This window comes from Dromiciops gliroides, chromosome 2 (genome assembly GCF_019393635.1).
Source record: "Dromiciops gliroides isolate mDroGli1 chromosome 2, mDroGli1.pri, whole genome shotgun sequence".
In the NCBI taxonomy this organism is placed as follows: Eukaryota; Metazoa; Chordata; class Mammalia; order Microbiotheria; family Microbiotheriidae; genus Dromiciops; species Dromiciops gliroides.
In genome coordinates this window covers 310,363,295-310,390,427 of record NC_057862.1, presented here as the reverse complement: position 1 = coordinate 310,390,427, position 27,133 = coordinate 310,363,295, and the positions used below count along the sequence as shown (strand labels likewise).

Genomic DNA, 27,133 nt, shown 5'->3' with positions numbered 1-27,133 from the left:
TTGCAAGATAGACTTCTTTTTTTTTTTTTTTGTGGGACAATGGGGGTTAAGTGACTTGCCCAGGATCACACAGCTAGTAAGTGTCAAGTGTCTGAGGCTGGATTTGAACTCAGGTCCTCCTGAATCCAGGGCTGGTGCTTTATGCACTGCACCACCTAGCTTCTCTCCCCCCCCCCAATAGACTTCTAATTCAAAAATCTGATTTCCTTTGGCTGGATTAGAACTGTCTACCTTCCCTTACCATCACTTGGATAACCAGAAATGGAATGACTAGAAAATTTAATTGGATATTAGAATTCCTGCTTATATTGCACAGCCCCAACCCCAATTATGTTCCTTAAGAAATAGAATCCCCAGAGCCTGAAGTGGAGGTGAAATTTATTGGTCTGATGGTCTAATTCATTTTCCATGGAGGAACTAAGGCTCCAGTGAATGCTACTTCCTCAGCCCTTGAATCTTGGATTCTTACTCCAACAAGGGGCAGAAAACAGAGCCAAGGAGATAAGGAGGGGAAAGAATTTTCCTAAGCATTTTCTGGCTCTTCTCAGCCTGGGTCTAATGGATGTGATCCTTGGGTGGAGTGTTTTGCTATGAGTGTTTGGGTAGAAAGAAGGCAGAGCAGACTGAATCAGTGTTGCCTATAGACTTAAGTAATGACTAATGGTATTTTTCTTGTCAACTTGTAGACAGTAATATTTACACATCACATGAGGTATACTGTAGCCCCACGATAAGCATCTCAAACCATTAAATGCAGTGCCCTTCAGATTTTTTTTCTCACTCTCAGCTGTGAGTGTGCTGGCTACAGGCTTCTGTGGGGAATTCCCATCTGACCCTAGAGAGGGATGTCTAGTAGAATACACTGGAATCCCAGATGCTTCCTGAATGTTTCCTCTGCGTAGATATTCAGAGCATTGGTGGATTCCCTTGGCTCTGTTTTCTGCCCCTTGCTGGAGTAAGAATCCAAGATTCAAGGGCTGAGGAAGGAGCATTCACTGGAGCCTTAGTTCCTCCATGGAAAATGAATTAGTTGACAGCTCTTTTTGGTCTTCCTGTATAAGAGGTTACAGGAAGAATCAGACACTGGGTACAAGAAGGTGAGTTGTTTCTATCCTGGAGCACAACCGTATTTTTGAGAGTAGGCATGGATTAGAACTCATATCACATAGACAAGTATGGTGATGCCACTTGATGGTCCTCTGTCCTGTAATCATCAATGACTTCCATTCTTTACACTTCATTAGTCAATTGTCTCTACCTCCATACAATTATAGTGTTATCCAAAGGTCAGGCCCCTCACTGAATAAATCTGTCAGAAATCCTCATGAAGGTCAATAGGTCTCCCATTTTTTGAGAGAAGTGTGACACTTGGATAGAACTCTTTTTTTTTTTTTTTTTGGTGAGGCAATCGGAGTTAAGTGACTTGCCTAGGGTCACACAGCTAGTAATTGTTAAGTGTCTAAGATCGGATTTGAACTCAGGTCCTCTTGAATCTAGGGCCGGTGCTCTATCCACTGTACCACCCAACTGCCCCTTGGATAGAACTCTTAAGTGTTAAAGTGGAAAGCACAATAGATTGGTGATCAGGAGTCCTGGGTTCCAGGACCAGCTCTACTTCTTAGCTAGCTGTGTTACCTAAAACAAGGCACTTAACTCTCTAGGCCTCAAATTTTCTCATCTGTAAAAGTTCTGTGGATGTTTAGTTACAAGAAGTATAGGGGGATACAAAGGATTAATAAGCTTCACCCTTTGAAATGGTTTTACATCTTCCCTCTATGGTTTCAGAGGCCCCTTAGTACTGCTTGCCTTTTTGGCTGCATCCTCTGGCTTATTGCCTTGAACAGAGGCCTTGCTTATACATCTTCCTCACAGGCTCACTCTGTGGCTGCTCATTCTCAGGGAGGCAGCTGTCCCTATTCAAAGACAGCAACAGCTCTTCCCTAGAATGTAAAGGAATGGAACAAATCTACAGGCCTCTAGGGAGTGACCACCATACAAAGGCCCTTTATTGGCTATGGGGGGAAGTGGTCGAGGAGGGAGAAAGGGGGACTTTCAAGGCCAGTTCATTAAAAACAGAGCCCAGGCTGCTGTGTTCTGCAGTGTTCAAGAACAATAGCTTAAGTGTAGAGGGGAAGAATCTCTGCGATTGTCCTACAGGAACTCTTTTGGGATGATGATTGAGTCAATTTGTGGTTTTAGTGACTCAACTTTATTTCAGTGTCTGAATTGTAGCCTCTTGTACTGGCCATCTGCTCAGTGGCACAAGAGTCAAAGGAAGAAAGAAAGCCATCCCCCTCTTCCCTTCCTCCTCTACTACCAGCCCTACTTCCTAACTCTCTCAGCTCCTACTAGTTGGCCACAACTAGACAGAAAATGACAGTGAGACTCCTGTATAGTCCAGAAGGGTCTCTTTTCTACCCTCAGATAAAACTAGGAGATAGTACTGAAGGTGCCTCAATGAGACTTTTAATTTTTTCAGGTTTTTAGAGTATTCTGATAAGAGAATACACATGGAGCAAAAATAGGACAATAGATATAATTAGGAATTTATTAGGACATGAATGAAATTTTTAGTATGGCTATGACTGTCCCATCTGTCCTAGTTTCCTCTTCCCTGGGGGAACTTATTAAAAGGCTCCCTTCCTTTAACTAGTTCCCGTCCTGTGTTCTATAAAGCCCATTTCCCATCTCATTAACCCTTTCCCATCCCCAACATTGTGTAGCTGCTTCTTGCTTGCTTATTTTTTCCCATTCTGACTTTTCTTATCAGTAATAACATTACTTATCTGTTTATTTGAATAAAATTACATAAGGGAGAACCTTCTCATACATTTGATTACTTCTTTGTACCTTTGTCAAGCCTTTAGTTTCCCCTGAGCTAGAATCAACTAGCTAATGAGGAATGGGATGGGGCAGTCACCTTGACCTTGGCTGTTCAAGCTATTCAGCATTATTACAACAGACAAGATGGTTCATGTTCTGTTGCCAGAATTGATATTATTAGCTTGCTGGGTGACCTTGAACTACATTGTGTCCATTCCTAGTGCTTTGGTTTTTAACATTAAATAGAGAATATTGGAGACCCCGGGGGCAGCTAGGTGGCGCAGTGGATAAAGTACCAGCCCTGGATTCAGGAGGACCTGAGTTCAAATCCAGCCTCAGACACTTGACACTTACTAGCTATGTGACCCTGGGCAAGTCACTTAACCCCCATTGCCCCATGCCAAAAAAAAAGAGTATTGAAGATCCCTTATTAACTCCTAAAATGACTTCAGAGTAGGTATTAGCCAATCTATAAACATCAGGTGTTTTTTAACATCTGTGAGTATTGGGGGTTGTCCACAAACATTTTCCTGGGCAGAGGCAGCAGTCTTGCTTTATAGAGAAAGAAAATGAGAAACAAAGCATTTCAAGATGGCTCAATATTTAAGCTTTGACCCCTATACTCCTATTTCTTATTTTGACCAGACCTATCTTCCCTACAATAGCTGCTCAAAACCACCTGACAGAAATTAGGTTATTTATCCCTTTAAGCCTGGCCTTTATTTTTGGGGGCCTAGAGGCAGAAATTTTACCTTACTTGTGTCTTGTCCTCCAGATCTATAACAAAAATGCTCTCATAAGAGCATTACCTCACTGCTAGAGGTTGGCCTCAAGTCAGACAATGATGTGGTTTTTGAGCCTCTCTCCTCTAGAAATGAGAATTGGGCCAGAGGAACAAAAAAGAACTGCAAAGAAAAGGGTGACAAATAATTCTGGGCAGTTTTGCAAGTTAAAAGGGTTCCTGGGACCTGAGGTGGAAGAGAAGAAATGGATAGGGAATGTGTATAGAAAAAAACAGTATTTATAAACCAGAAACTTAGTCCCTTCTTCTAAGGAACTTGGTTATCTTGTACAGCAATTTGAAGACTGGTTCCTGTGGCAACTCTTTGTTGGAACATGGCATGTGGGAGGTAGGGGAGGGGGGAGACCCAGTTCTAGAGAAGATTCATTATCTGTGGAAGTCCTAAAGTATTTATGCCCCACACTACCTAAGAAGTGATAAAACGCAAGTCCAGCCAACTGGAATATTAGAGAACTGCTATTGGGAAGTGTGTTTCCTCTTCATTCCCCTCTTGTGAGACAGTATTTTGTGCCAGTAAGTGGAAGAGGAAAAGGAGACTTATGACCTGATGAGCTGGGGCCGTGTTATGTGTGCTCCCTGCTCTGACTTTCCTCATTGCTAGTTTCTGTTTGTGAGATGAATAGTGGGTTTGGGTGATGATGAAGATTAAGAGCTCATCACAGGAAAAGAGGAAGAGAGAGGACAGTGCTTACTTGGGCTTTCTAATTCATTTTGGCTCTTCCTCAAATAAAGATTTTCTGCTGCTCCAGAGAGGTTAGAAATTCTAGGAGGTTTTCATACATAGATTAGACCAAAGTCTGCTCTGCTCTGCTCAGGTTCTCTTTACCTGTTGTTACCCTGATCCCCTCAGCTGCTTCATTGTGTTACATCCTTCGTGTTGTCTTACCCTGACCTCACCCATTTTCCCATACATATTTCCAAATACATGCTGTTTGTATTTAGAGGCCGTGGGAAGGGACAGTAGCTGCAGAGAGATGTGGTAGTGAAGAGCCGCCTTTGTGTCCTAGGGGCACTGAAGCCGTGAGAAACAAGCCCTGCAGACCTAGGAGCCTATCTGGAAATTCCAGTGGATAGAGCAGGAGGAGAGAGGATGCTGTCTATGGTCATTGGCGTGAGGATTTGGGGTGATACCAATGGCAGCTTTGGGGGCTGCAACTGAAATGGAACCTCATAATCTTTGGGCCTTAGATTGCTTTATAACAGGGATCTTAGCTTGGAGTCCATAGTAAGGGTCTGTGGGCAAATTTCAGGGAGCCCATGATTTTTTTTTTTTTTTTTAGTGAGGCAATTGGGGTTAAGTGACTTGCCCAGGGTCACACAGCTAGTAAGTGTTAAGTGTCTGAGGCCGGATTTGAACTCAGGTACTCCTGACTCCAGGGCCGGTGCTCTATCCACTGCGCCACCTAGCTGCCCCTGGAGCCCATGATTTTTAACATTTCCTTTCTTCAGTTATAAACATTCAAAAACATTATTCTGGGGAGCAGCTAGATATTCTGGGGGTGCAGTAGATAAAGCACCAGCCCTGGACTCAGGAGGACCTGGGTTCAAATCCAGCCTCAGACACTTGACACTTACTAGCTGTGTGACCCTGGGCAAGTCACTTGACCCTCAGTGCCCCGCCCCAAAAACCCAAAAACAAACAAACAAAAAAACATTCTAAGAAGGAATCCATAGGCTTTACCAGACTGCCAGAGGGTAAAGAACCCCTGCTTTATAGGATCCACCTAATGATCACTCTGTAGTCTGCAAACCGATCTGCCCTACCCCTCACTCCAGGCTTATCTTGAAGTAAGAGCCACAGCTTCAGGATCACATTGTTCACCACAGAGTGGATGGGATGCTATGAAGTGTGTAGGTCTTTTTGTTTTGTTTCATTTTGTATTTTTCTTGAGGGTGGGAGCAGTTGAGAGAGTCATCTGGATACAAGGTGTGCATGTACTAGCAAAGCCCAGCCCTTTCCAGTGTTTCTGGATGTGGGAGATCCTTGGCCACTCCAGGGTATGGGGTGCAGTCTTGGCTGTGACTAGCTGAACACCAAGCTGAATGAATCCAACTGTGACCAAGGTGGATTGAATTCTCTTGTCCCTCACCTGACCATCTTGTCGTCCTTATTTCACCAAGAGATGCGTCCTCTCCACTATTGACTCTTGTTATTCTACATGATCCAGGTCCTCCCTTTCTAAAGTAGTCTCTGTGTCCAGAGCAGTACACACATTAGCCTAGGCCCTAACTGATCTCTGTCTCAGAGGGTGAAGGGTTTTCCTAAGACAGGGTCTCACATCTCTTCTTTACAGCCAACAGGAAGGCTGGATGTGCGGTCACCTCTCTCCTCGCCTCAGAGCTGACAAAGGATGATGCCATGACTGCATGTTCTGCTAAGGTGCCCAAGATGAGTGATGGAGCCCGGAACATAAACGATGAAAATAAAGAATTGGTTGGTCGTGCCAGCTAGGCCAGGGCTTGGCAGTAACACTGGCTGGACAGCTGAGCCCATGGCAGCCCTGCCTTGCAGCATGAATCTAAGGGGTCAAGTGGGATTTCTTCTATGGCAACCGACCTTCCCTGCCTCCTTTCTTTGGCCTGCTGCTCTCCGTGTTGCATACACAGCTTCAGCTGTCTGGAGGCCAGAAGGAAAGGGCACCGTGGAAGAAGGCCTGGACACCCACTCGGCACTGGCTGTTGCATTACCAAAGCAGGGACCATCTATGCTGCCTTAACTCTTAACTGTTTTTCCTTTGTTATTGTGATGCCACATCTCAGGCGGTGCCCAACCTGCTTCCTCAGTCCCTGGCTCCAAAGGGGCTTACCCCAAGGTCAATCTTGCTGGTTTTGTGTTCTTTCTGCTGTCTTGTGCCCTGCTGTGGCTTCTCTAGCCCTAGGAACTGCATGGGGCTCTCGAACTGTCTGACCATATTCTTATTACATCTCCTATTGTTGCTGCCATTCATGCTTTCTTCTCCCTCTCTCCATTTGCTATTGATATTTATTGCTTGTGGTGAGGTGTTGGCTGCTGCTTCTAAAGAGGAGCAGCTCCCACCTTCACCCCACCCGCAGGGAAGGACCTTTCCTTCCAGCTTCACAAAGCAAAAAGAACTGGACCACTATTATCCAGCTATGGCATGAACTAAAGCACCCAAGGAAAAATGACCCTAGAGTCTGGGCATTGCTGGACAGGGCAGCCTCCCCACACCCTCAGCTTAACTGAGTGTCCTTGCTTACTGTCCCTCCAACCTTTTGTCTTCTGCACTTGCCCCTCTACCCACTGCCCTTGTTATTCTTAGGGCCTTGGCTCATCCCCACCTGAAGTTTCAGCTGTTAGATAGCTGCGCAAGGCCCCTGCCTTCTCCAAGTCTCCAGGGAAAGGGGAGGCAGAGCCTCCTGGCTAAGAAATTGTTTTGCAAATGGATCTATTTTTGTATAAGATGTTGTTTTTTAGAAAATATACAAAAAACCCACCCCTGCTCCCTGCCCCCTCTCCATCCTGAATGTGAGAGTTCTTAGAATTTCTCCTTTTCACTTATCCCCAGAGACCAAGACCCATCTTACTGCCCTCATCTGAACCTGTCCTGATGGGCAGGTTCAAATTCTAAGTCCCAAGCAATAGTTGTGAATTATCAATTTCTGAGATCTGTGGATGGCTTGGTACCTTTTCCCTGACCAGACAAGGCCAGGCCAAGGAGCCGAGAGGACCCAGGTACTGCTGAGTTTTTTTTTATAAATTTAATATATTTGAAGAGCCAAATGTGCAAATGCTAACTGGGCACCATGGGGGAGGAGAGAGGTACAGATTAAGAGTTTGGGGAGGGGGGTGGAATCATGTGAAGAGGAGGCTCCATAGGCACTGTGCCCTGCACTGGATACAATTTTGTGCCATATCCCCTAGCAAGATAAAGCTAGAATTCCCAAATATAGGGGATCATCCCTGCCCTCCTCATGTCCCCTTCACTTTCTTATTCATAGATAAGAAGAGGAGAGTGGGACCCTCTAAGTTTAATCCCAGGAATGGTAGTTCCTGGGACAAGAGAAATGGTTAGGAGGAAGGGCCATAGGAAGAAATCTAGAGGCCTCAAGGGTAGTAGAAAGGGAATTCTGGGAGTTGGGGAGGTCCAAAATCCTGGGCCTAGAATTTGGGGCAACATACAGCCACTGCTATAAGAACTTTTTTTAGAGGCTGTGGTATAGGGAGTACTTGCTACTCTCATCGTCCCTCCCCGCTGGCTGACACTTGGACTTTGAGCCTTTCTTTTTTTAAATCACTTTTGCTAAGATGCATTTGATAAAAAAAATAAATAAATAAAGGGCAAGATACAAATCTATTTCCCTCGCCTTTTGGGCTTCTGGGACATGTCATCGCCTCTGATTTGTTGGATTTATTTGTTTCAAACTGTTAATAAAGCATTGGAACGGTATTCACTTCAGTTTTCTTTGTGAGGTTTTGGCCTACCATGCCCCAAATATACAACCTTACCTTCCCAGTCAACTTGAGAAAATCCAAGGGTTTTCCCCCTCTGCTGGGTCAGTATCAAGTTTGTTGCTTCCCAAGCACCAATTCATATGGACAGTATTAAATACCTCCTGTGTTCAAAGACTACAAGTCTGGGAATACAGGTATGAAAAATTAGAATTTCTGTGCTTGAGCTTAAAATCTAATGGGTGGATATGATGTGCACAAATGAATTCAGCATAGCATAGAATATTAATAAATGAATGTATATTAAACTTTAAAGTTTGCAAAAAAAACCCCAAAACCTTTATGTGTGTAGATACTCACTTGGACCTCACAAAAATCCTGAAGATTGGCCTAGTCAAGTAGTGTCAAACTCAAATAGATATGGATCTCTTTGGGTAACATGTTGATGTTTAAAAACTACAAATTAACATTGTATTGTCTTTTTATTTTGTTAGACATTTCCAATTACATTTTAATCTAGGGTCATACACTTAGGACCTTGAGTTCGACACCTCTAGTCATAAGTGGAGAGGCAGCTTCAGATTATGGAAAACCTGGTGGTGGTGGATGGCTGAGTGACCTTGAGCAAATTCCTTAACTTCTCAGGGTTCCAGGCAATTTTTAGATTGAAAATTGCAGTGCAGGTATAGATCTAGGAGTTCCCTCCACCCGTGGAATCACAGCTCATTCATCAGTCTATAAAAAGTATGTTTGCTTATTTTTTTATGCTTACATCATTCACTATGAATTCACAGAGCCCTTGCAGCAGTAACTTAGCCCGTGGCCTGAGAACTACTGTTTTAAAATCATTTTCAGTGAGAGCTTCATGGAGATGGTAGCATTTACTAAGCCTTAAAGGAAGACAAGATTTTCCACAGACAGACAAGGACATTATGGATAGCAGGCAGGAGAAGCCGGAGTGAGATCAGGGAATAGCTAGGAATCTAGTTTGGCTAGACAATAGAGTCTGGGAAAGAGGAGTGAGCAATCTGAAATACTACTACTAGGTAGCTGAATCATGAAGAATGTTAACTGTGAGGTTCGAGAATGTATTTTGTAATGTGCAATAGAGTAACTTCTCTCTACCTCAGTTTCCACTAAATGAAAGGATTGGACTAGATTCCTAAGGTCCCTTCCGGTTCAAGATCCTATGATCTTATAGACGTTTATTCATTTAACAAATTTTAAAGTGCTGTGTAGAACATAAAGTGTTAGGTACTGAAGGAGAAACAAGAATTTAGATGAGATGATTAGTTGCTTTCGATCAGCCTGTAGTCTCTTTGGGATAAGACAAACATATTACTAATAGCACATTACCTGATCAATTTGGAGGAGCAGAGATTGGAGGAAGAAGGCAGGGACCTGGTCCAGACTTGATTTCATTTATATAGAGAGCTCCCAGTGTAGAAACTCTTTTGATGTAGATTGATGCAGATTGACAGCTCATCTGTAAATTAGTTGCCTAGGGCATTGAGAGGTTGTGATTTATCCCATGAGCACATAGCCAAGTATGTTTCAGAGGAGACTTGAAGGCTTCTCAACCCAAGACTTTCCTATTTATCATACCCTTTTGCCTTTCATACGTATACAACCGTCACAAAATGAAGTGCTATGTGAGACCTAAAGAGGTTTGTCTCTTTCTGGGGGATCAGGTAAGACTGGGTAATAATTGAATAGGCAAAAGGAAGAGTGTATAGAAGACTGATGGAGAAAAGGTATGGAGGGTCCTGGGTACATAGAGTAAGCCAGCTTGATTGGATGGTGGAGTAAAAAGAATAAATGAAATGGTCAGATCTGAAGGATTATTTTGGCAGTAACTTCTAAGAACTTTACCATTATTAGAGCAGTTAGAAGGAATCTGGGGCTGAGAGCTCCTGATGCCACTGCTGTTGTTATTGCTGCTACTGTGGCTTACTCCAAGGCCCCTGCTGTGGTTCAGGGCCTACACCCACCCTAGTGGCACAGACCTTGCTTTTGTACCTCCTAAGGTGTCGTAGGCTAGAAAAATGTCTCCTTCTGACCTTTTGTTGGCTTTTTCAATTCAAAATTTTACTTGAGTCATCCTTTTAAAGTTTTTTGGAAGGGGATATTGGAATAGTTCAGCCTGTGTCCTGGCCTGTACTCTCATCTCTTAGTTTCTGGTCCTGCTTTTTAACTCATGTTTACCTCTTTCTGTGCCCCACCCCTGTGATTTCTGCTTATTTCACTCAAATCAGTTCATGCCTTTCCAGGTTTTTCTGAAATCATCCTGCTCATCATTTCTTATAGAACAATCCTATTTGCAATCATAAACCACAACTTTTTCAGCCATTGCCCAATCGATGGACAATTCTTAGCCATCACAAAAAAAGAACTGCTATGAATATTTTTGTACTAATAGGTCTTTTTTTTCTTTTTGGGGGGATGCCTTTGGGATATAAACCTAGCAGTGGTATTGCTGGATCAAAGGATATGCACAGTTTATAGCCCTTTGAACATAGTTCCAAATTACTCTCCAGAATGGTTGGATCAGTTCACAACTCCACCAACAATGCATTAGTATCCTAATTTTCCCACATCCCCTCCAAAATTTATAATTGTCCTGTTCTGTCTTATTAGCCAATCTGATAGGTGTCAGGTGGTACCTCAGAGTTGTTTTAATTTGCATTTTTCTAATCAATAGTGATTTAGAGAATTTTTTTATATGACCATAAATAGCTTTGATTTCTTCAGCTGAAAACTGCCTGTTCATTTCCTTTTACCATTTATCAAATGGGGAATGAATTGTATGATTATAAGTTGAACTCAGTTCTCTATATATTTGAGAAATAAGGCCTTTATCAGAGACACATAAAGATTTTCTCCAGCTTTCTGCTTTCCTTCTAATCTTGGTTGTGTTGGTTTTGTTTGTGCACAAATGTTTAACTGGGATAAAGTCCTCTTCCAAAACATAGAAGAAAGAGAGCATTCTAGACCTTGGGGGTTAGGGTGGGGAACAGCCCATGCAAAGACATGGACATGGGAGGCCAAATGTCATGTGTATGGAGCAGCAAGGAGGCCAGTTTGATTGTGGTGTGGGGTCAAGAGTAATCAAGTTGGAAAGGTAGAGTGAAATCGTATCATGATGTGTTTACAGCCTTCCATAGAAATGTCAAGCAGAGAAATGTGTATTTTATCCTATGGACAGTGGGAAGCTGTGAAAGCTTTATGTACATAGGAAGGAGTAACATGGTCAGAACTTATCAATTTGGCAACTGGGCAGAGTATGGATTGGAGAGGGGAGAAATTTGAGGCAGGGAGACTAAAGAGGAGTTTGCCTGTTTGTTTGTAATAGTGCAGACAAGAAGTGATAAAGGCCTGGACTTAGGGTAGTTGTGTAAATAGAGAAGGGGACAAATGCAAAGGATGTTGCAGTTATGAAACATATGACTTGACAAGAAATTGGATATGGGGAGCTGGTAGTGAGAAAATGAGGAATCCAGGATGATTCTTAGGTCAGCTCTAAGAAAGTGGAGTAGCACTTCTCAGCAATACAATGGTCCATGACAATTACAAAGGACTCATAATGGAAAATGCTCTCCACATCCGGGAAAAAAAAGAACTGTGGAATCTGAATGCAGATTGAACCATACTGTTTCTACTTTTTTTGTTTGTTTTTTTCTTTTTTGAGGTTTTTCCCTTTTGTTCTGATTCTTCTTTCACAACATGACTAATGTAGAAATATGTTTAATGCGATTGTACATATAGAACATCAGATTACTTGCTGTCTTGGGGAGGGAGGAGGGAAGGGAGGGAGGGAGAAAAATTTGGAACTAAAAATCTTATGAAAGCAAATGTTGAAAACTATCTCTACATGTAACTAGAAAATAAAATACTTTTATGATAAAAAAAGAAGAAAAAAAGAAAAAGTGAAGTAAGCAAATGGGGTAGGTTTAGGAGTAAAGATGAGGACTGTTTTGGACATGTTAAATGTGAGATGCTTGTGGGACATCCAGGCAAAGTTGCAATTAGAAACGATCGGCAGGAGCTCAGGAGAGATAAGGGCTGGATTGGTAGATCTGGGAGTTATCTTCATAGAGATGATCCCTGAATCCATGAGTTCTGATGAGATCACTAAAAGAAATTGGAGAGTGGAGAGATCCCAGGCCCAAGCAATGGGATACATCCATACAAAAGGTAAGGAGGACTATGCCTGAGCAGTTACAGCAACTCGGTGAGTATCCAGGAGGGGGTGCTCAGTGTCAAATGCTGCGTAGAGGTCGAGGATGAGAATGGAGGAAAAAAAGCCATTTAGCTATAAAGCCCTGAGAACTCTGTTCAGTGCCCAGGGGAAGTGAAACAATTGCACTGTGCCCTTTCTTTGTTCTTTCCCCCACCTCTGGTCACTGACAAATACATTCTGGATGTGCCCACCAGAAACTTGAACCTCAGATGTACCCAGAAGCCATTCATTGTCTGGGTTTTTTTGCGGACCCCTCCCCCGCCCAGATAAAAGCTCAGGAAACTTCCTGCCTTAGCGAAATGTGAGAGAGACAAAAAAATTCTAGGCTAGGAAGTGATAGTATATACATAGCCCTCAGACCTCCTGACCTTCCCTGTCTAGCTTAGGGACAAGAAGTCTGAGACCAGGACAGCAGCTTCAGTCTGGTGCTGGGGCTAGAAATAAAGCCCTTTAAATAGCCCTAGAGTCTGAATGTCTATAGCCCATCCTGATGGGAGGTGTGGGAGCTGTGGGCAAGGCGGCTCCTTGGTCTGTGAAGTAGAATGTAGCTGGGAGAGGGAGGGGCTGCTCCCCCTTTCTCCCTCCTCGACCCCAAGGAGCTCTTTATGTTTTTGTGCACACATACCAATCTGGGGACCACAGCTGCCCACGCACCCATTCAGTCTGCAGCCTTGCCAGGAATAGAACCCAGGCATCCAGAACCCGCAGAACCGCCTTCATCTCCTTGCCCAGCTGTCAGGAGCCAAATCCAGGCTCCCACCCTAGTTATACACTCCGCCCACCCTAGGCAGTTGCTCCCAGAAACTCAGTGAGAAGGTTGGGTTTCCATGACAACGCACTTCGGGTGCTGGGAAGGGTGAGATGGGACTGAGAGCTAAGTACTGAAAGGGGGGAGCATTCTCCCCTGCTTGTGGGGTAGCCCAGATCTCCTTCCTATGATTGTATTTGTCTTCGCAGCCCCTTCCCCCCACCCTCCACCCTCTCCCTCTCAGTGTTTTTGCTGCATCTCGGGCAGCAACAACCTCGGAATCCAAATGTTGCTACGGGGAGAATTGGAGAGAGGAGGGGAAAGAGGAAGGGAGGGAGAGGGGGAGAAACAGATTGATAGAAAAGGAAGGAGAGAGGGAGAGTGAATGGAAAAAAACCAGGCGGCAGAAGGTGGGGGAGGGGGAGGGGCGCAGCAGAGAGCTGTGCCTGGGTGATGTACGTTTCCTGCGGATGTTCTAATCCTATCGGATCTGGGCAGTGGGACCCTCGACCTCAGGAGGGGTGGTTGCAGAGTTTTGGAGGAGAAAGTGGGGATGAGGAAAGTGGGAGTGTGCGGGGGTGGAATTTGCAAATCGGAAAATTGAGGTAAGGGCTGCCTGATTGAGGGCGAGGAGGGAGGCTAGTTTTGTGCCCCCTTGCCTCCTAGCCCCTCAAACACTGTTGCAGCCCCTGATGCTGAGTGACTCCGCCCTGCTCCCCGGGAAGCAGCCATATTAGAGCCAGAGATTTATTTTTAGCGAAGAGAGGGAGAGAGCCGAGGACCCTCTCCATTCCCTCTTTCCCCTCCCCCCTCCCAGTCGACTTCCTAGCCCTTAACACTCGTGGCTTCCTGGCCAGCCAGCTCCAGTCCCCTCCCCCAAGCCTCTTCTTTTGCCTAGATACCGGTGCTAGGAGATGTAACAGAGAGACACAGATACAAGTATACCACCCCATACCTAATTACACATCCACAGTGACGCATATCCACACAAAAATCGCAGTATACACTCACACAACCACACCCAATTACACACATCAGCACTAATACACTCATGTGCACAATCACACACCACACCTAGTTACACATACTCTAACAACCCCATGGTACACACAACCCCCTCTTCTCATCACAGGCTGACATGCCGACCATCTCTTCTTGCATTGAAACACAGGGGACCAAACAGTTCAGAAGAAACCATTTTATTATTTTTCCCAAAGAAAAAAAGCTATATAAATATTAGAGTATAAAACTTGCGTGTATGGGGGTGGGGGTGGGGGGGCTACGTGGCTATTCGAGAGAAGCTTCTATAGAAGGGGCACAGAGGTCAGTACTGGGAAAGCGGGACTGGGGGGCTGGGAGGGGGAGCTGCAGCACACAAACACAGCATAAAGCACAGCACAGGACCGAGCGGGAGCAGGAGAGCCAGAGCCCCGATACTGCTGCCCGCTTGTCACCACAGAAGCAAACACACAACACTAGCTACACGCGGGCTAACTCTACGCCAGCTCAAGGATTGCGGTCAGGGGCACTACTCACTATACCAAAGAGTGGTGAAATGTGGGAGGGGCTCCTCTGTGTAAACAGGACTAGGGCAGCCCCGGTTGGGCCAGGGGCAGGACAAAATGAAAGCGGAGATCTAAGCAGTGGGAAGCACTACCCAGGCTCCAGGAAATTCTGGAAAAGGGTAGGGAATGGCAAAGTAGACTCAATGGCACCTGAGGGGGTGAGGGAATATAGACTTCACGGGGAGCTACAGGAGAGCCCCTCCTCCCTCCCCTGACTATCTGTATCTCTGCTCCTGGGTCTCTTTCCTAGTGTCTGGGGATAGAGAGCGTGATGTCTGACGGTCATGCAGAAGCTTTGGGGGTGTGGGGGGGAAGAGTGTGGTTTCCTGTACTGGTCAAACTGCCCTGGAACTGGCCTATACTGACCCTGCTTAATCTGATGAGTAAGAGTCCTCATAGGCCTGGATTGCCCTTGGCAACTTTTGTCTATGTCCATCTGACCTAGCCTGAATTACCTCCCCTCTCTCCCCCCCTCCCTTTCAATTTGTTCTCAGCCACACACACATCCCCATATACATATATAGTAGACCCAAGAGCTCAATCTCACTTTGATGCCATTTGATTCCCTTTAAATCCCCTATGGCCAAGATGACATTCCCCAGAGCCAGAAGCCTGAGGCTTTGCATCCAGGTGACTAGGCCCAATCCAGAGCTCTCCTCCACAGGATGCTTGGCCCCATGACAGTTATACAATATGGGGCCTTGATTAGTTTGGGGAGCCCAACCAGTAACTAGTAGGAGCTGGTAGTGAGAGGACCCACAACTCCTCCTTTGAGACCCTGACCAAAGATTTGTCTTTCTAATGGAAAGGTTCCCCACCCCCCCCTCCCTAAGCCCTCCCTACTCATCCCACCATGCCATGCTATTTCCCAACATGCAATGGATTCTTTTGCTGAGGGGTAGAGAAAGAATAGGAGATGAGGAACTCTGAAGAGAATGGTCCCATAACCCAACCCTGATCCCTGTTTACTGGGGCCTTGGGTGGAGGCTGAGGGACGAAGATTTTCCCCAAACCCAGTCCATGTCAGGGTCGTGGGGATGATGATTACATTTGTCCCCAAGCACCTGTGATCTACTCATGATTTCAGGCACTGGAAGAATGGGGGTTGGGTAAGGAGGAAAATAGAGTAAGTAGAGAAGTTAAAATATTTGAAGTTGGTTTAGAAAGTGGGAGTGAGAGGTCACTGGGCTCCCACAACTCTCCACAGGTATGAGAAAAGCACAATCCTGTCCCCACTCCCCAGATCTTAAGGCCACTCAGCCTAAGGTCTCATAATACCCATAATATCCAAAAGAAGGGAGGGGGAGGTTAGAGGTTTAGGAGTGGGAGACAGAGTCAACCTAATTGATGGGGAGGGGGGAGAGGGGAAAGTATGGGAAGCCAAAATGTAACTGGGGCTTCTAAGCTAGGGATGGAGGAGAGGAGGGAAGTTATATATGAATCTCTGTATCTGCACTGTTCCCATGGGTACAGCATTTGTGTTGGGGACTCCTGGCAGTACCCCCTTTGCATATTCAATCCCTCTGGAGGCACAGAAGGGGGTATTCACAGGGCACTTATTTGTGTTTCCCAAGAGGGAGGGGGTCACCATCGCTCCCACCATCAGCCTGGGGGTGATCCCCTACATTCTGAGGGTTCAGGGAACTGGGGGGAGGCTGGATTGGTGGGAGGGGGTTTGCCCTGTGGCCCTGTGCTTGGGACCTAATGCTGACCCTACTTCTTCTCCTTCTTGCCAGATTTCTTCTTGTTTCCATTGCCACCTGCAGGGGCCTTGCCATCTCTCTTCCCAGCGGCATTGGCCAACGTGGCAGTGCTGCCGGGGATGTAGACATTCTGCCTATAGTCAGGCACATGCTGCAGCGTGAACTGGGGCCCGTAGCGGGCACTCAGCCCCATGGTGCCAGCACCACCCCCGAGGGTTGAACTTCCATCTGCAGCTTCTGAAGAGAGAAAGGGGAAGAATCAGAAATGTGACTTTGGAGCTCCTGGAACCTTCCCAACCTAGCTCCGCTGGCTGCTCCTCCCCCAACCCATACTCCCCGGCTCACAACTCTGGGCAGTAAAAGCCACTGGATTGTCTTCATCTTTCAAATGAGAGGGCTGGACTAGATCATTAGGAGAGACACATATTTATCACATAGCAGAGAGTGTTGGACTTGAAACCAGACCTGGGTTTATCTGCAGCTAGGTGGTAACATGGATAGCCCTGGGCCTGGAGTCAGGAAGAGTTGAATTCACATTTTCACTCAAGCACTTACCACCTGTGCAACCCTGAGCAAATAATTTCACTTCTGCCTGCCTCAGTTTCCTCAACTGTAAAATGGGGATAATAGTAGCACCCACCTCCCAAAGTTGTTGTGAGGTTCAAATGAGAGAATATTGGTAAAGCTCTAAGCAAAATGCCTGGCATATAGTAGGTGTTCTATCAATGCTTTTGTTTCCTTCCTTTCGGGATCCTGACATCTCCCCTCAGGAGATTATGAAATTGTGGGAGACCAGAACCTAGGAGTCCTAACTCTCCCGTCCTTCCAGTTTATTCCCCCTGGTTCCACTGGTAACTTCTGAGTCTCCTAGTGCTGTGAAGATTAAATGACTAAAAAGGACTGGCCAAAGAAAGGGGATGAGGATGGTGACTAAGGCTGGAGAGGTTGAGTAATCCTGGGACACCAACCAGGGATTGGGAAAGAAAGACAAGAGAGGTTTCCAGAGAAAACCTGCTCCAAATGAGGAGGGGAATGGAGACATTCCTTGTCCCTTTTCTCCCCAGCCTCTGTTCATTATTCTCTGAATCTCAGGTTTCGCAAACCCTTTGAGGCTCACCAATCCTCTGCCCCTGCTCCCTGAGGACTGGAATCCTTCCCAAGAATGGAGAGGAGGTGTCTGGGAAAAGCCAGTCGCACTCTTTCTTTCCTTAAGATGGCCCCCTTGTCTTCCTTCCACCCCCTTCCTCTTTTCTTTTCATTCTGACATTTCTTGGTTTTTCCTAATTAGCTCAGCCTGGGATCCTAGCCTGGCCCCCTAGCTCCACCTCCTTCCTACCTCCCCCTCCAGCAGCCTCTTCCAATCTTGGAATGTGTGTGTGTGTGTGTGTGTGTGTGTGTGTGTGTGTGTGTGTGTGAGAGTGTGAGCTCAGGGGGAAGGGAAGGTTTGGCAATACACAGCAAACTGAGCTGTGCTTCTCTGAAGGGCCAAAGTCACCAGAGTGATTTATGAAATAGAGAAGGCAGATTGAGAGACAGATTGACGGAGACAGAGAGACACAAAGAAAGAAACAGAAGAGAAAAACAGAGAAACAGACAGACAGTGGGAATGAGAGGTCAGAAGTGGAGACAGAAAAATAGGGACAGAGTGATACAGAGACAGAGACAGAAACAGGCAAACAGAGCCAAATAGACACTCACTGACAAACTGTGGAAGCCAGAGGCCCAGAGAAGAAACACAAGCAGAGACACACCCAAGGAAGTGCTTAAACTGACAGTAGAATTTAGATCTTTACTATCTTCCAGTGACCTCTCAGAAAGGGCCATCATGGGCAAGGACTAGTAGCCTTACTTTATAAGAGGGGAAACTGAGACTCATGGAATAATAGAAAGAACCCTGGATTTCAGTCAGAAGTCCTGGATTTGAGCCCTGACTCTGACAAGTATATTAACTGTGTGACTCTGGGCAAGTCATTTTACTTCCACTTCTTCATCAATAAAATGAGGGGGCCGGAATCTATCTTTAAAAAAAAAAATTGGGGGTGGCTAGGTGGCACAGTGGATAAAGCACCGGCCCTGGATTCAGGAGAACCTGAGTTCAAATCCGGCCTCAGACACTTGACACTTACCAGCTGTGTGACCCTGGGCAAGTCACTTAACCCCCATTGCCCCGCAAAAAAATTATTCTGGGGTGGGGCAATTGGAGTTAAGTGACTTGCCCAGGGTCACACAGCTAGTAAGTGTCAAGTGTCTGAGGCCAGATTTGAACTCAGGTCCTCCTGGCTCCAGGGCAGGTGCTCTATCCATTGTGCCGCCTAGCTGCCCCCTGGAATCTATCTTAATGGTGAGTGGTGGCAGTGGAGAAACTGCACTTAGGAAAGTAGAACTTTCACCCTTGGTACCTCACAAGCTCCATTCAGTTTCCCCAGATCCCAGATCCCAGCCTGGGACCTGCTCTTTCCTTTAGTCCAGCTGCACTGAGCATGGGATGTTCAGCAAACCATTTGGAGGCTCTGGCTCAGGACCGGTGTGAGCTGCAAACCGCAGCCTTCTGACTACCTCCCTCCCAACTAACCCTTCTGTTTATTTAAAAAGTCTCCAAAGTGTAAGCTCCTACTCCTTCTCCCAGCTCCATGGGCTTGGCCTCTGGCTGAGCTCCTGGAGGTGCTGAGTATGTGGGAAACGGGCACTGGAGTAAGAGTCTGACCCTCACCACACCCTTCACTCCCAAGGGCCCTAAACCCACATGGGTCATGGCCCTGGGAGGCTGCAAGGTGATAGGGCCCTGACAGGAGACAGAAGCTTTCCCTGGCCCTGGGCCCCAGCTCTGAATTCAGCCCTGACCCCTATTCCAATGGGACACTGAGGGGGAGTATTTGCTCATGAATGCCAATTCCATCTCTGGTTTTTACATCTCTATTAAAAGCAAACAGGACGCTCTCTGCCCATGGAGTCTTTGACCATAGCAGCTATATATACTCAACCACAGAGATTCCAAGTCGGTCTATGACCTGAATATGTCTCCCAAATCCAGCCATATCCTCAATCTCCATAACCAGGATTGTCCTTCACCTTGGACACATCTGTCACCATTACTTCCTTGCCCCCACCAAACCCTGAAGCACTGAGGCATAATGCAAAGGGCTCTGGATTTGATGTGTTTTTTTTTAGTGAGGCAATTGGGGTCAAGTGACTTGCCCAGGGTCACACAGCTAGTAAGTGTTAAGTGTCTGAAGCCGGATTTGAACTCAGGTACTCCTGACTCCAGGGCCAGTGCTCTATCCACTTCGCCACCTAGCTGCCCTTGGATTTGATGTTAATGGACTTTGAATCAAATCCTAGCTCTTCCAAATACTCAATGTCTGGAATTGGACAAGTCATTTCCTTTTTATGGCTCTCACTTTCCTGAACTATAATATTAATCACTGGCATTTATATAGCACTTTGGGGTTTGCAAAACCCTTCACATCCAACTGTAAAAGGAAGGAGTTGGGGGCAGCTAGGTGGTGCAGTGGATAGAGCACCGGTCCTGAAGTCAGGAGGACCTGAGTTCAAATCCGGCCTCAGACACTTAACACTTACTAGCTGTGTGACCCTGGGCATGTCACTTAACCCCAATTGCCTCACACAAAAAAAGGAAGGAGTTGGACTATAGATAATCTTTAAACTCTTTTTCCAGCTCTAAATTCCACGATCCTTGTCATACCATCTTCCCTAGGGACCAGCTTCCATTACAGACAGATGTGGCCTCACTGAGTTTTACTTAGATTAGGAGGGGTCAAGCCTGGGGTTTGCTGAACCCAGCTCAAACATCTTGGTCTCCTGAAAGTTTATTGTTAAATTTTTATTGTGAGCATTTTGCTGTTCAGTTGTGTCCAAATCTCCATGACCCCATTTTGTTTTTGTTTTGGTTTTGGTTTTGGTAAAGATACTGGTGTCATCTGCCATTTCTTTCTCCAGCTCATTTTACAGATGAGGAACTGAGGTAAACAGGGCTAAGTGACTTGCTCAGGGTCACACAGCTAGTAGTGTGAGAAATGGGTAATTGTCTCCTCTCAATGTGGATATAACAGTCAGTCATACTCCCCTGACCTGTTTGTAGGACAAAGGTCTCAGATCCCCTCCTTCCCCTCAGGTTAGCAAGGTCACATGGTTCAAGGAGCCCTGGTCTCAACTAGGTCCTCTCCAGAGTTGTATCCATATAAGGAAGTATAAGGTCCACTCCTGAGTTATGCCCATACAAGGAAGAGGGATGGGAATACTGCGTTCTGATAACTAGTTTTTGCGTGTAGATTGTAACCCCGACCAGCGATGAAAAAGGGGAAGGTCCATTCGAGTTAGGGACTAGGGTATAAAACAGGGCCTTCGAGCCCCCTTTCTGGGCACCCACTAGCTGCACACTAGGGTGCCTCCTTCTCATGAGAAGAAAATAAAGCCTTTGTCACCTCGCTGCTGAGTTCCTGAGAATTATTGAGAAGAGGATGGATTTTTCCCTCACAATTTGGGGGCCCAACGTGGCGCCCCCAAATTGTGAGGGAAAAATCCATCTTTGATTTTTGTTTTTGTTTTGGCAAAGATACTGGTGTCATCTGCCATTTCTTTCTCCAGCTCATTTTACAGATGAGGAACTGAGGTAAACAGGGCTAAGTGACTTGCTCAGGGTCACACAGCTAGTAGTGTCTGAGTTCAGATTTGAACTCATGAAGATAAGTCTTCCTGACTGCTTCCCAGGTGCCATCTAGCTGCCCATGAACATTTACACCCAGGCATTTGGCAAACACTACAAATCAAGGACTGGTTTATTGTTTTGTTGATGGTCCAGACTTTACGAAAGTGATGAAGAAAATGTTAATAATACAGATTAGATTTTAAAATATGTCCTGGATACATTCCCTCTCCCTCCCCTCCCCTCAAGCCAGTTAAACATTTACCAGCACCTCCCTGGGAGGTTATTAAGAAAAAGCAGGAGGAGCAGCTAGGTGGCGCAGTGGATAGAGCACAGGCCCTGGAGTCAGGAGGACCTGAGTTCAAATCCAGCCTCAGACACTTAACACTTACTAGCTGTGTGACCCTGGGCAAGTCACTTAACCCCAATTGCCTCACAAAAAAAAAAAAAGAAAAAGCAGCCATGGCCATCTTCCTATCCTATATAAGTGTGGCATAGGGTGAGCCCAGGGTACCAGGGCTACAGGGAGGCATGGAACCTGCCTCAGCATTCTGACTGCAATCCCATTTTCTATACACTAGGACTCCAGAAAGCCCCCCAGGTGCTCTCAACATACCAAGTATCTGGAGCCTGAATTAGTCACAGATCATAGATAATAGGATTGAGAAGTATGAAGGGACCTTCATAGCCATAGAGTCCTACCCTCTTACTTTATAGATGAGAAAACTGACACAGAGAAAGATTAAGCTGAGGATCACACAGCTTGTAATTGTTTAAGGTAGGACTTAAACTAAGGTCATCCTGACACTAAGTCTAGTGCTCTACATTGCCTCCCACCTTGGGACTTGGTTTTGAGATCCCAGATCTCCAAGATCCTGATTTCCATTCAAAGACTTCATTCTGTGATCATCAGCAACCGCTGATGTTTCTCCTCCCCTTCTTCTTGCCCCTTCCCCCCACCCTCCAGCACATAACTCACCATTGGCAGAAGCCAGGATCATCGCCTGAAGCATCTCGGTGTCAAACTGATTGTTGGGCCAGGTGCCTCCTTCATCACCATTCTGGGAGCTATAAGAAGATGGACAGATAGTGAACAATGACTCTGGCTTTGGGTCTTTTCTTCCTATGCTGGTCCCAGCCTGGGATCTTTCCATTCTGCCCTACAGCATACATAGGATCTGACCCCACTATAATTTTTTTTAGTTCAGGACCTGCCCTTTTATGTCCAGAGGACATACACCTGTGCCTATAGGAAAAGTGGGAGAGGTCAACTGGACTATATGAATGTGATGGAATATTATAGTTTTATAAAAACAACAGATGTGGGGAATTTAGAAAGATATGGGAAGACATGGAAAAACATGGGAAACATGGACTGATAAAGAGCTAAAAGAGCTAAATGAGGAGAACAAAATACACAGTAACTGTGTCAACTGGACTTGAACCTGCTTCTAACCCTTGAATGGCTGGAACTGAACAGAAAGTAGAAGGAAAAACAACGTGAAAGGGCAGCTGACCCTAGATTAAAGACAGTAATGGGGCAGCTAGATGGTGCAGTGGATAAAGCACTGGCCCTGGAGTCAGGAGTACCTGAGTTCAAATCTGGCCTCAGACACTTAACACTTACTAGCTGTGTGACCCTGGGCAAGTCACTTAACCCCAATTGCCTCACTAAAAAAAAAGAAAGACAGTAATGCTTCATATGAAGCACTGGCTTCAAATGAAAGATGATAAACTACACCTCCCTCCTCTCGGTATCAAATATGGGGGACTATTAGCATTCAATATTGGTTTTGCATCAGAAATGGTCCCTGTGTCAGCTGATTTTCCTTAACTATATTTATATGTGCAAAGGGAGAGTTAATTTAGGTGGGTGAGGGGAGATGTCTGGTATAAAAAAAAAAAGGCAACAAAACTTAAAAAAATGGGTTTGTCTATATTATTGGAATTTCAGGGACCCAGGGAAGGTATCTTTTCCTTCCTTCCTTTACTTGCTAATGTCTGGCAAAGTCTCTCATTCTATGATGACCAAAAGGGTTTAAAGTACAAACACCACTTTTTTTCTGATGTATTGATAGGTTCTACTGATTTTTCTCTTCCTCTTTTCTTTGTCCTTGAGCTAGCTCTCAGGAAGGGTGAGAAGGCGAGAGAGAGGAGGAAATTTAGGAAGTATAAAGACAAAGGGGATCAATAACATTTATTTTTAAAAAATACAAATACCACTCAGACATAACACATTACTTTTATTCATGCTAAAGGGCAAATGATTAATAGTAGAGCCTTTTCTGAGAGTCTGTTTGGATTATGAATGATGGGAGTCGGAAGGAGGGCCCCCAAGACTGGAAGAAGCCATCAATAGAGGTCTTGGAGAAAGCTCCATAGGGTTTCCCAAGATTATTTTTTGCAGGAAAAAAAGACCAAAAATTCTAACATCATCCCAACTGAGCACTTTCAAATATGTGGTATATAAGAAAGAAAACTGAACTTCAGGGCAAGAGGCCTGGGTTCTTCAGTAATAGGAGACCAGTCTACATATGTCACTAAAGTTTGTGTTATTGAGGGAAGGGAAGAGAAAGGAAATGTGAATTTATATAGTGTCTACTGTGTGCCAAACACTGTGGTAAGTGTTTTTGACAAATATTATTTCATTTGATCACATTGAGCAAGTCACTTCTCCATTTCTGGTGCTCAGTTTCCTTATCTATAAAATGAGTCTCCTGAATCAGATGGTCCCTAAGGTTTCTTCCAGCCCTTATCATTCTGACATCTCATCATTTTGCTTAAGGCTAGGACTGCTAATGACCTACCTGACCAGTGAATGGGACTCTTTTTTTTTTTTTTTTGGTGAGGCAATTGGGGTTAAGTGACTTGCCCAGGGTTACACAGCTAGTAAGTGTCAAGTGTCTGAGACCAAATTTGAACTCAGGTCCTCCTGACTCCAGGGCCGGTGCTCTATCCACTGTGCCACCTAGTTTCCTCCTGGTGAATGGGACTCTTAACAGAGTCTTCACATCCCCAGCACTCCTACACACACACACACACACACACACACACACACACACACACACACATTTTACCAACTGATATTAAAAGGGAAAATAATAAGACATGGGGTAAAAAGGTGGAGAGTTCAGATTTCTCTGACCTCTTACCTAGGACTCAAGGCTTTAGAACTCAAGCCTCTTCCTTCCTTCTTTGGAGGTGGGCACATCTCTTTTATGGCCAGATGATTGAATTTCTACAACCACTTCACATTCAGTCCCATCTGACCCCAGAAGTCCCCATTCCCAGACTGTGTTTCTCTTAACAGTCCCTGTTGTATCTGAGTGAATAGTACTGATGGGTCCAGGAAGCTAGCTGCAGGCAGGAGGAGTTCAGGCAGAGCTGACTGTAACTAATGAGAATGAAAAGAGCAGCTGGTGGAATGGGGAGTAGCAACTGGGGTGGGAAAGGAGGCTCCAGAAAGAAGACTCTGCCACCTCTACATCTTGTAGGCACCAAAGAATAGTCCATTCAGGTGGGAGAAGAGAGATGTGGAAGTGCTGTGTGGGATAACAGCTGTGAGGTGAAGGAAGGAGAGCAAAGGCTAGAGTTGGGCAGGATGCTAGGGGGTCTGGACATGCCACAAGGTTTCAAAGGAAGTGGTTAAGGCATGCAGCCAGGCAACTGGGCAGCCAGCCAGCTCTTTGGAGTGAAGGCCCAGGGATGGGGGAGACAGGGAAGCTTTGGGATTTGGGAGGGAAGGGTCCAGTTGTTGGTCACTTAGCCCAATCTGGTCCCAGCTCTGTGAGATGTTAGGGAAAAGGGAAAGGAAGTAACCATTTTTCTTGAAGCGGGCCCTCTGAGAACAACTTCAGGGGCAGGTATGCTTTTCCTGGGGCCTGAGGAACAGTGAAACATGGACAATGGGAGAGCTTGGTTAGAATGGGGCTAAGGATTAAGATGGTTTAATCAAAATCCCTCTCCACAGGAAGGAATTTTGTATTCAGAGTAGACACCCCAGGTCAGAGGCTAGAATTTTCAGTATTAACATGTATATGGGGGGCGGCTAGGTGGTGCAGTGGATAAAGCACCGGCCCTGGATTCAGGAATTCCTGAGTTCAAATCCGGCCACAGACACTTGACACGGACTAGCTGTGTGACCTTTGGCAAGTCACTTAACTCCCACTGCCCCGCAAAAAAACCCAAAAAACCCAAAAAAACAAAAAAAAAAAGGGGCAGCTAGATGGCACAGTGGATAGAGCACTGACCCTGGATTCAGGAGTACCTGAGTTCAAATCCGCCCTCAGACACTTAATACTTACTAACTGTGTGACCCTGGGCAAGTCACTTAACCCCAATTGCCTTACTAAAACAAAACAAAACAAAAACCATGTATACGTGGAGTTTTAAGCTAAAATGCAAATATAGGGATTTTGTTTAATGAAGGAGAAGTCTATGGATGTTGCTTAGAAATACAAAAGCTAAGGGGCAGCTAGGTGGCACAGTGGATAAAGTACCAGCCCTGGATTCAGGAGGACCTGAGTTCAAATCAGGCCTCAAACATTTGACACTTACTAGGTGTGTGACCCTGGGCAAGTCACTTAACCCTCATTTCCCCCCACAAAAAAAAACCCAACAACAAAAAAAGAAATACAAAAGATATGTGGTATAGGGGAGGGAATAGTGGACTTTGAATCAAAGAATCCAGTGTTTGAGTACCTGCTTTATCATTTATCAGCTTCATGACTTTGGGCAATTCACAACTTCTCTGTAAAATGAGAGGGTTGAATGAACTAAATGACCTCTAAGATCCCCTTCATCTATAAATCTATAATCCTATATTCATTAGGGGATTGTAAGGAAAGGTTAGCAGAACTAAAAACAACAACAAATTTAAATGAACAAAAATTTTAAATCTCAGTTGCTGTTTTTTTCTTCTTCAAAATTTTTCTTCAAAAAAGTCTTCAAAAATTTTCTTCAAAAATTAAAACAAAAGCTAAATTAACCAAAAAGAAGAGAGGAAAACCAAATATTGCTTAAGTCATTAAGGAAATCAGTTTTATACTATAGAGTATGGAACTAGTGATAGAGGTGGTATAATGATTCCCACTAGGTGGAAAGATACTGGGCTCTTAGAAATGAGGGTGGGTCAGGAAAATGGGATTGGGAATAAGGGACAAAGATCTCCCAAATCTAGGGAATAGGGAAGAGTAGAATTGGGGATCTTAGCATATCAGCTGAAAGACCTTGGAATTATATATTCCACTCTCTTTTCATTTCATAGATGGGAAACTGAGGCCTAGTGAGTGGAAGGGACTTGCTCACAGTCGTGTATGTGTGTGTGTGTGTGTGCTCACGCATGTGCACATGCTCATACATGTGTAGTGAAAATACAGAAGCTAAAACATTAATTACTCCAGAGGCCAAAGAGAAGAGTGTGGACTCTCCAGTGTATAAGTGAAGACTACTATATAGTTTCAAGCAGAAGTAATGGGGTAGGTTTTAAGGAACTAAATAGGAAAGAAAATTAAGAATTAATGGGGAGGGGCAGCTAGGTGGCGCAGTGGATAGAGCACCGGCCCTGGAGTCAGGAGTATGTGAGTTCAAATCCGGCATCAGACACTTAACACTTACTAGCTGTGTGACCCTGGGCAAGTCACTTAACCCTAATTGCCTTACCGAAAAAAAAAAAAAAGAATTAATGAGGAACTATAATAGATAGAACCCAGACAGATCTGTTGAATCATCTTAAATCTGAGTTGTTACTTGTAGAGACAGTGATAGAAATGGGTGCTGGACGGGGCAGCTAGATGGCATAGTGGATAAAGCACTGGCCTTGGATTCAGGAGGACCTGAGTTCAAATCCAGCCTCAGACACTTGACACTTAACTAGCTGTGTGACCCTGGGCAAGTCACTTAACCCTCATTGCCCTGCAAAAAACAAAAAACAAACAAACAAAAAAGAAATGGGTGCTGGGGGCGGAGGGGGGGGCAGCTAGGTGTTGAGGTGGATAAAGCTTCAACCCTGTATTCAGGAGTACCTGAGTTCAAATCCGGCCTCAGACACTTGACACTTACTAGCTGTGTGACCTTGGGCAAGTCACTTAACCCTCATTGCCCAGCCAAAGAAAAGAAAAGAAAAGAAAGGAAAGGAAAGGAAAAGAAAAGAAAAGAAATGGGTGCTTTAAACCTGAAT

The 27,133-nt window shown here is 45.2% G+C and overlaps 2 protein-coding genes across 30 annotated transcripts in view; one reads left to right on the top strand and one right to left on the bottom strand.

Annotated features, from left to right (window-relative positions):
- DIAPH1 (diaphanous related formin 1) overlaps positions 1–8,034 on the top strand; it is a 94,125-nt gene extending 86,091 nt beyond the window's left edge. Inside the window, exon 28 of one of the 2 annotated variants that reach the window (XM_043984515.1) lies at positions 5,920–8,034. In XM_043984515.1, coding sequence (XP_043840450.1) covers positions 5,920–6,077 — 158 coding nt within the window. In that variant the 3' untranslated portion in view covers positions 6,078–8,034. Of the gene's footprint in view, positions 1–4,567; positions 4,896–5,919 lie in introns of those variants that run through there. The other variant, XM_043984516.1, reaches the window with a different exon arrangement.
- A 6,818-nt stretch (positions 8,035–14,852) lies between these two features.
- The window catches only part of LOC122740066 (protocadherin gamma-C4), a 249,367-nt gene continuing 237,086 nt past the window's right edge, over positions 14,853–27,133 (bottom strand). For all 28 annotated transcript variants that reach the window (XM_043981874.1, XM_043981863.1, XM_043981860.1 and 25 more), the window contains 2 exons: positions 21,935–22,023; positions 14,853–16,529 (listed from right to left, as the gene is read on the bottom strand). In XM_043981874.1, coding sequence (XP_043837809.1) covers positions 16,303–16,529; positions 21,935–22,023 — 316 coding nt within the window. In that variant the 3' untranslated portion in view covers positions 14,853–16,302. The remainder of the gene's footprint in view (positions 16,530–21,934; positions 22,024–27,133) is intronic.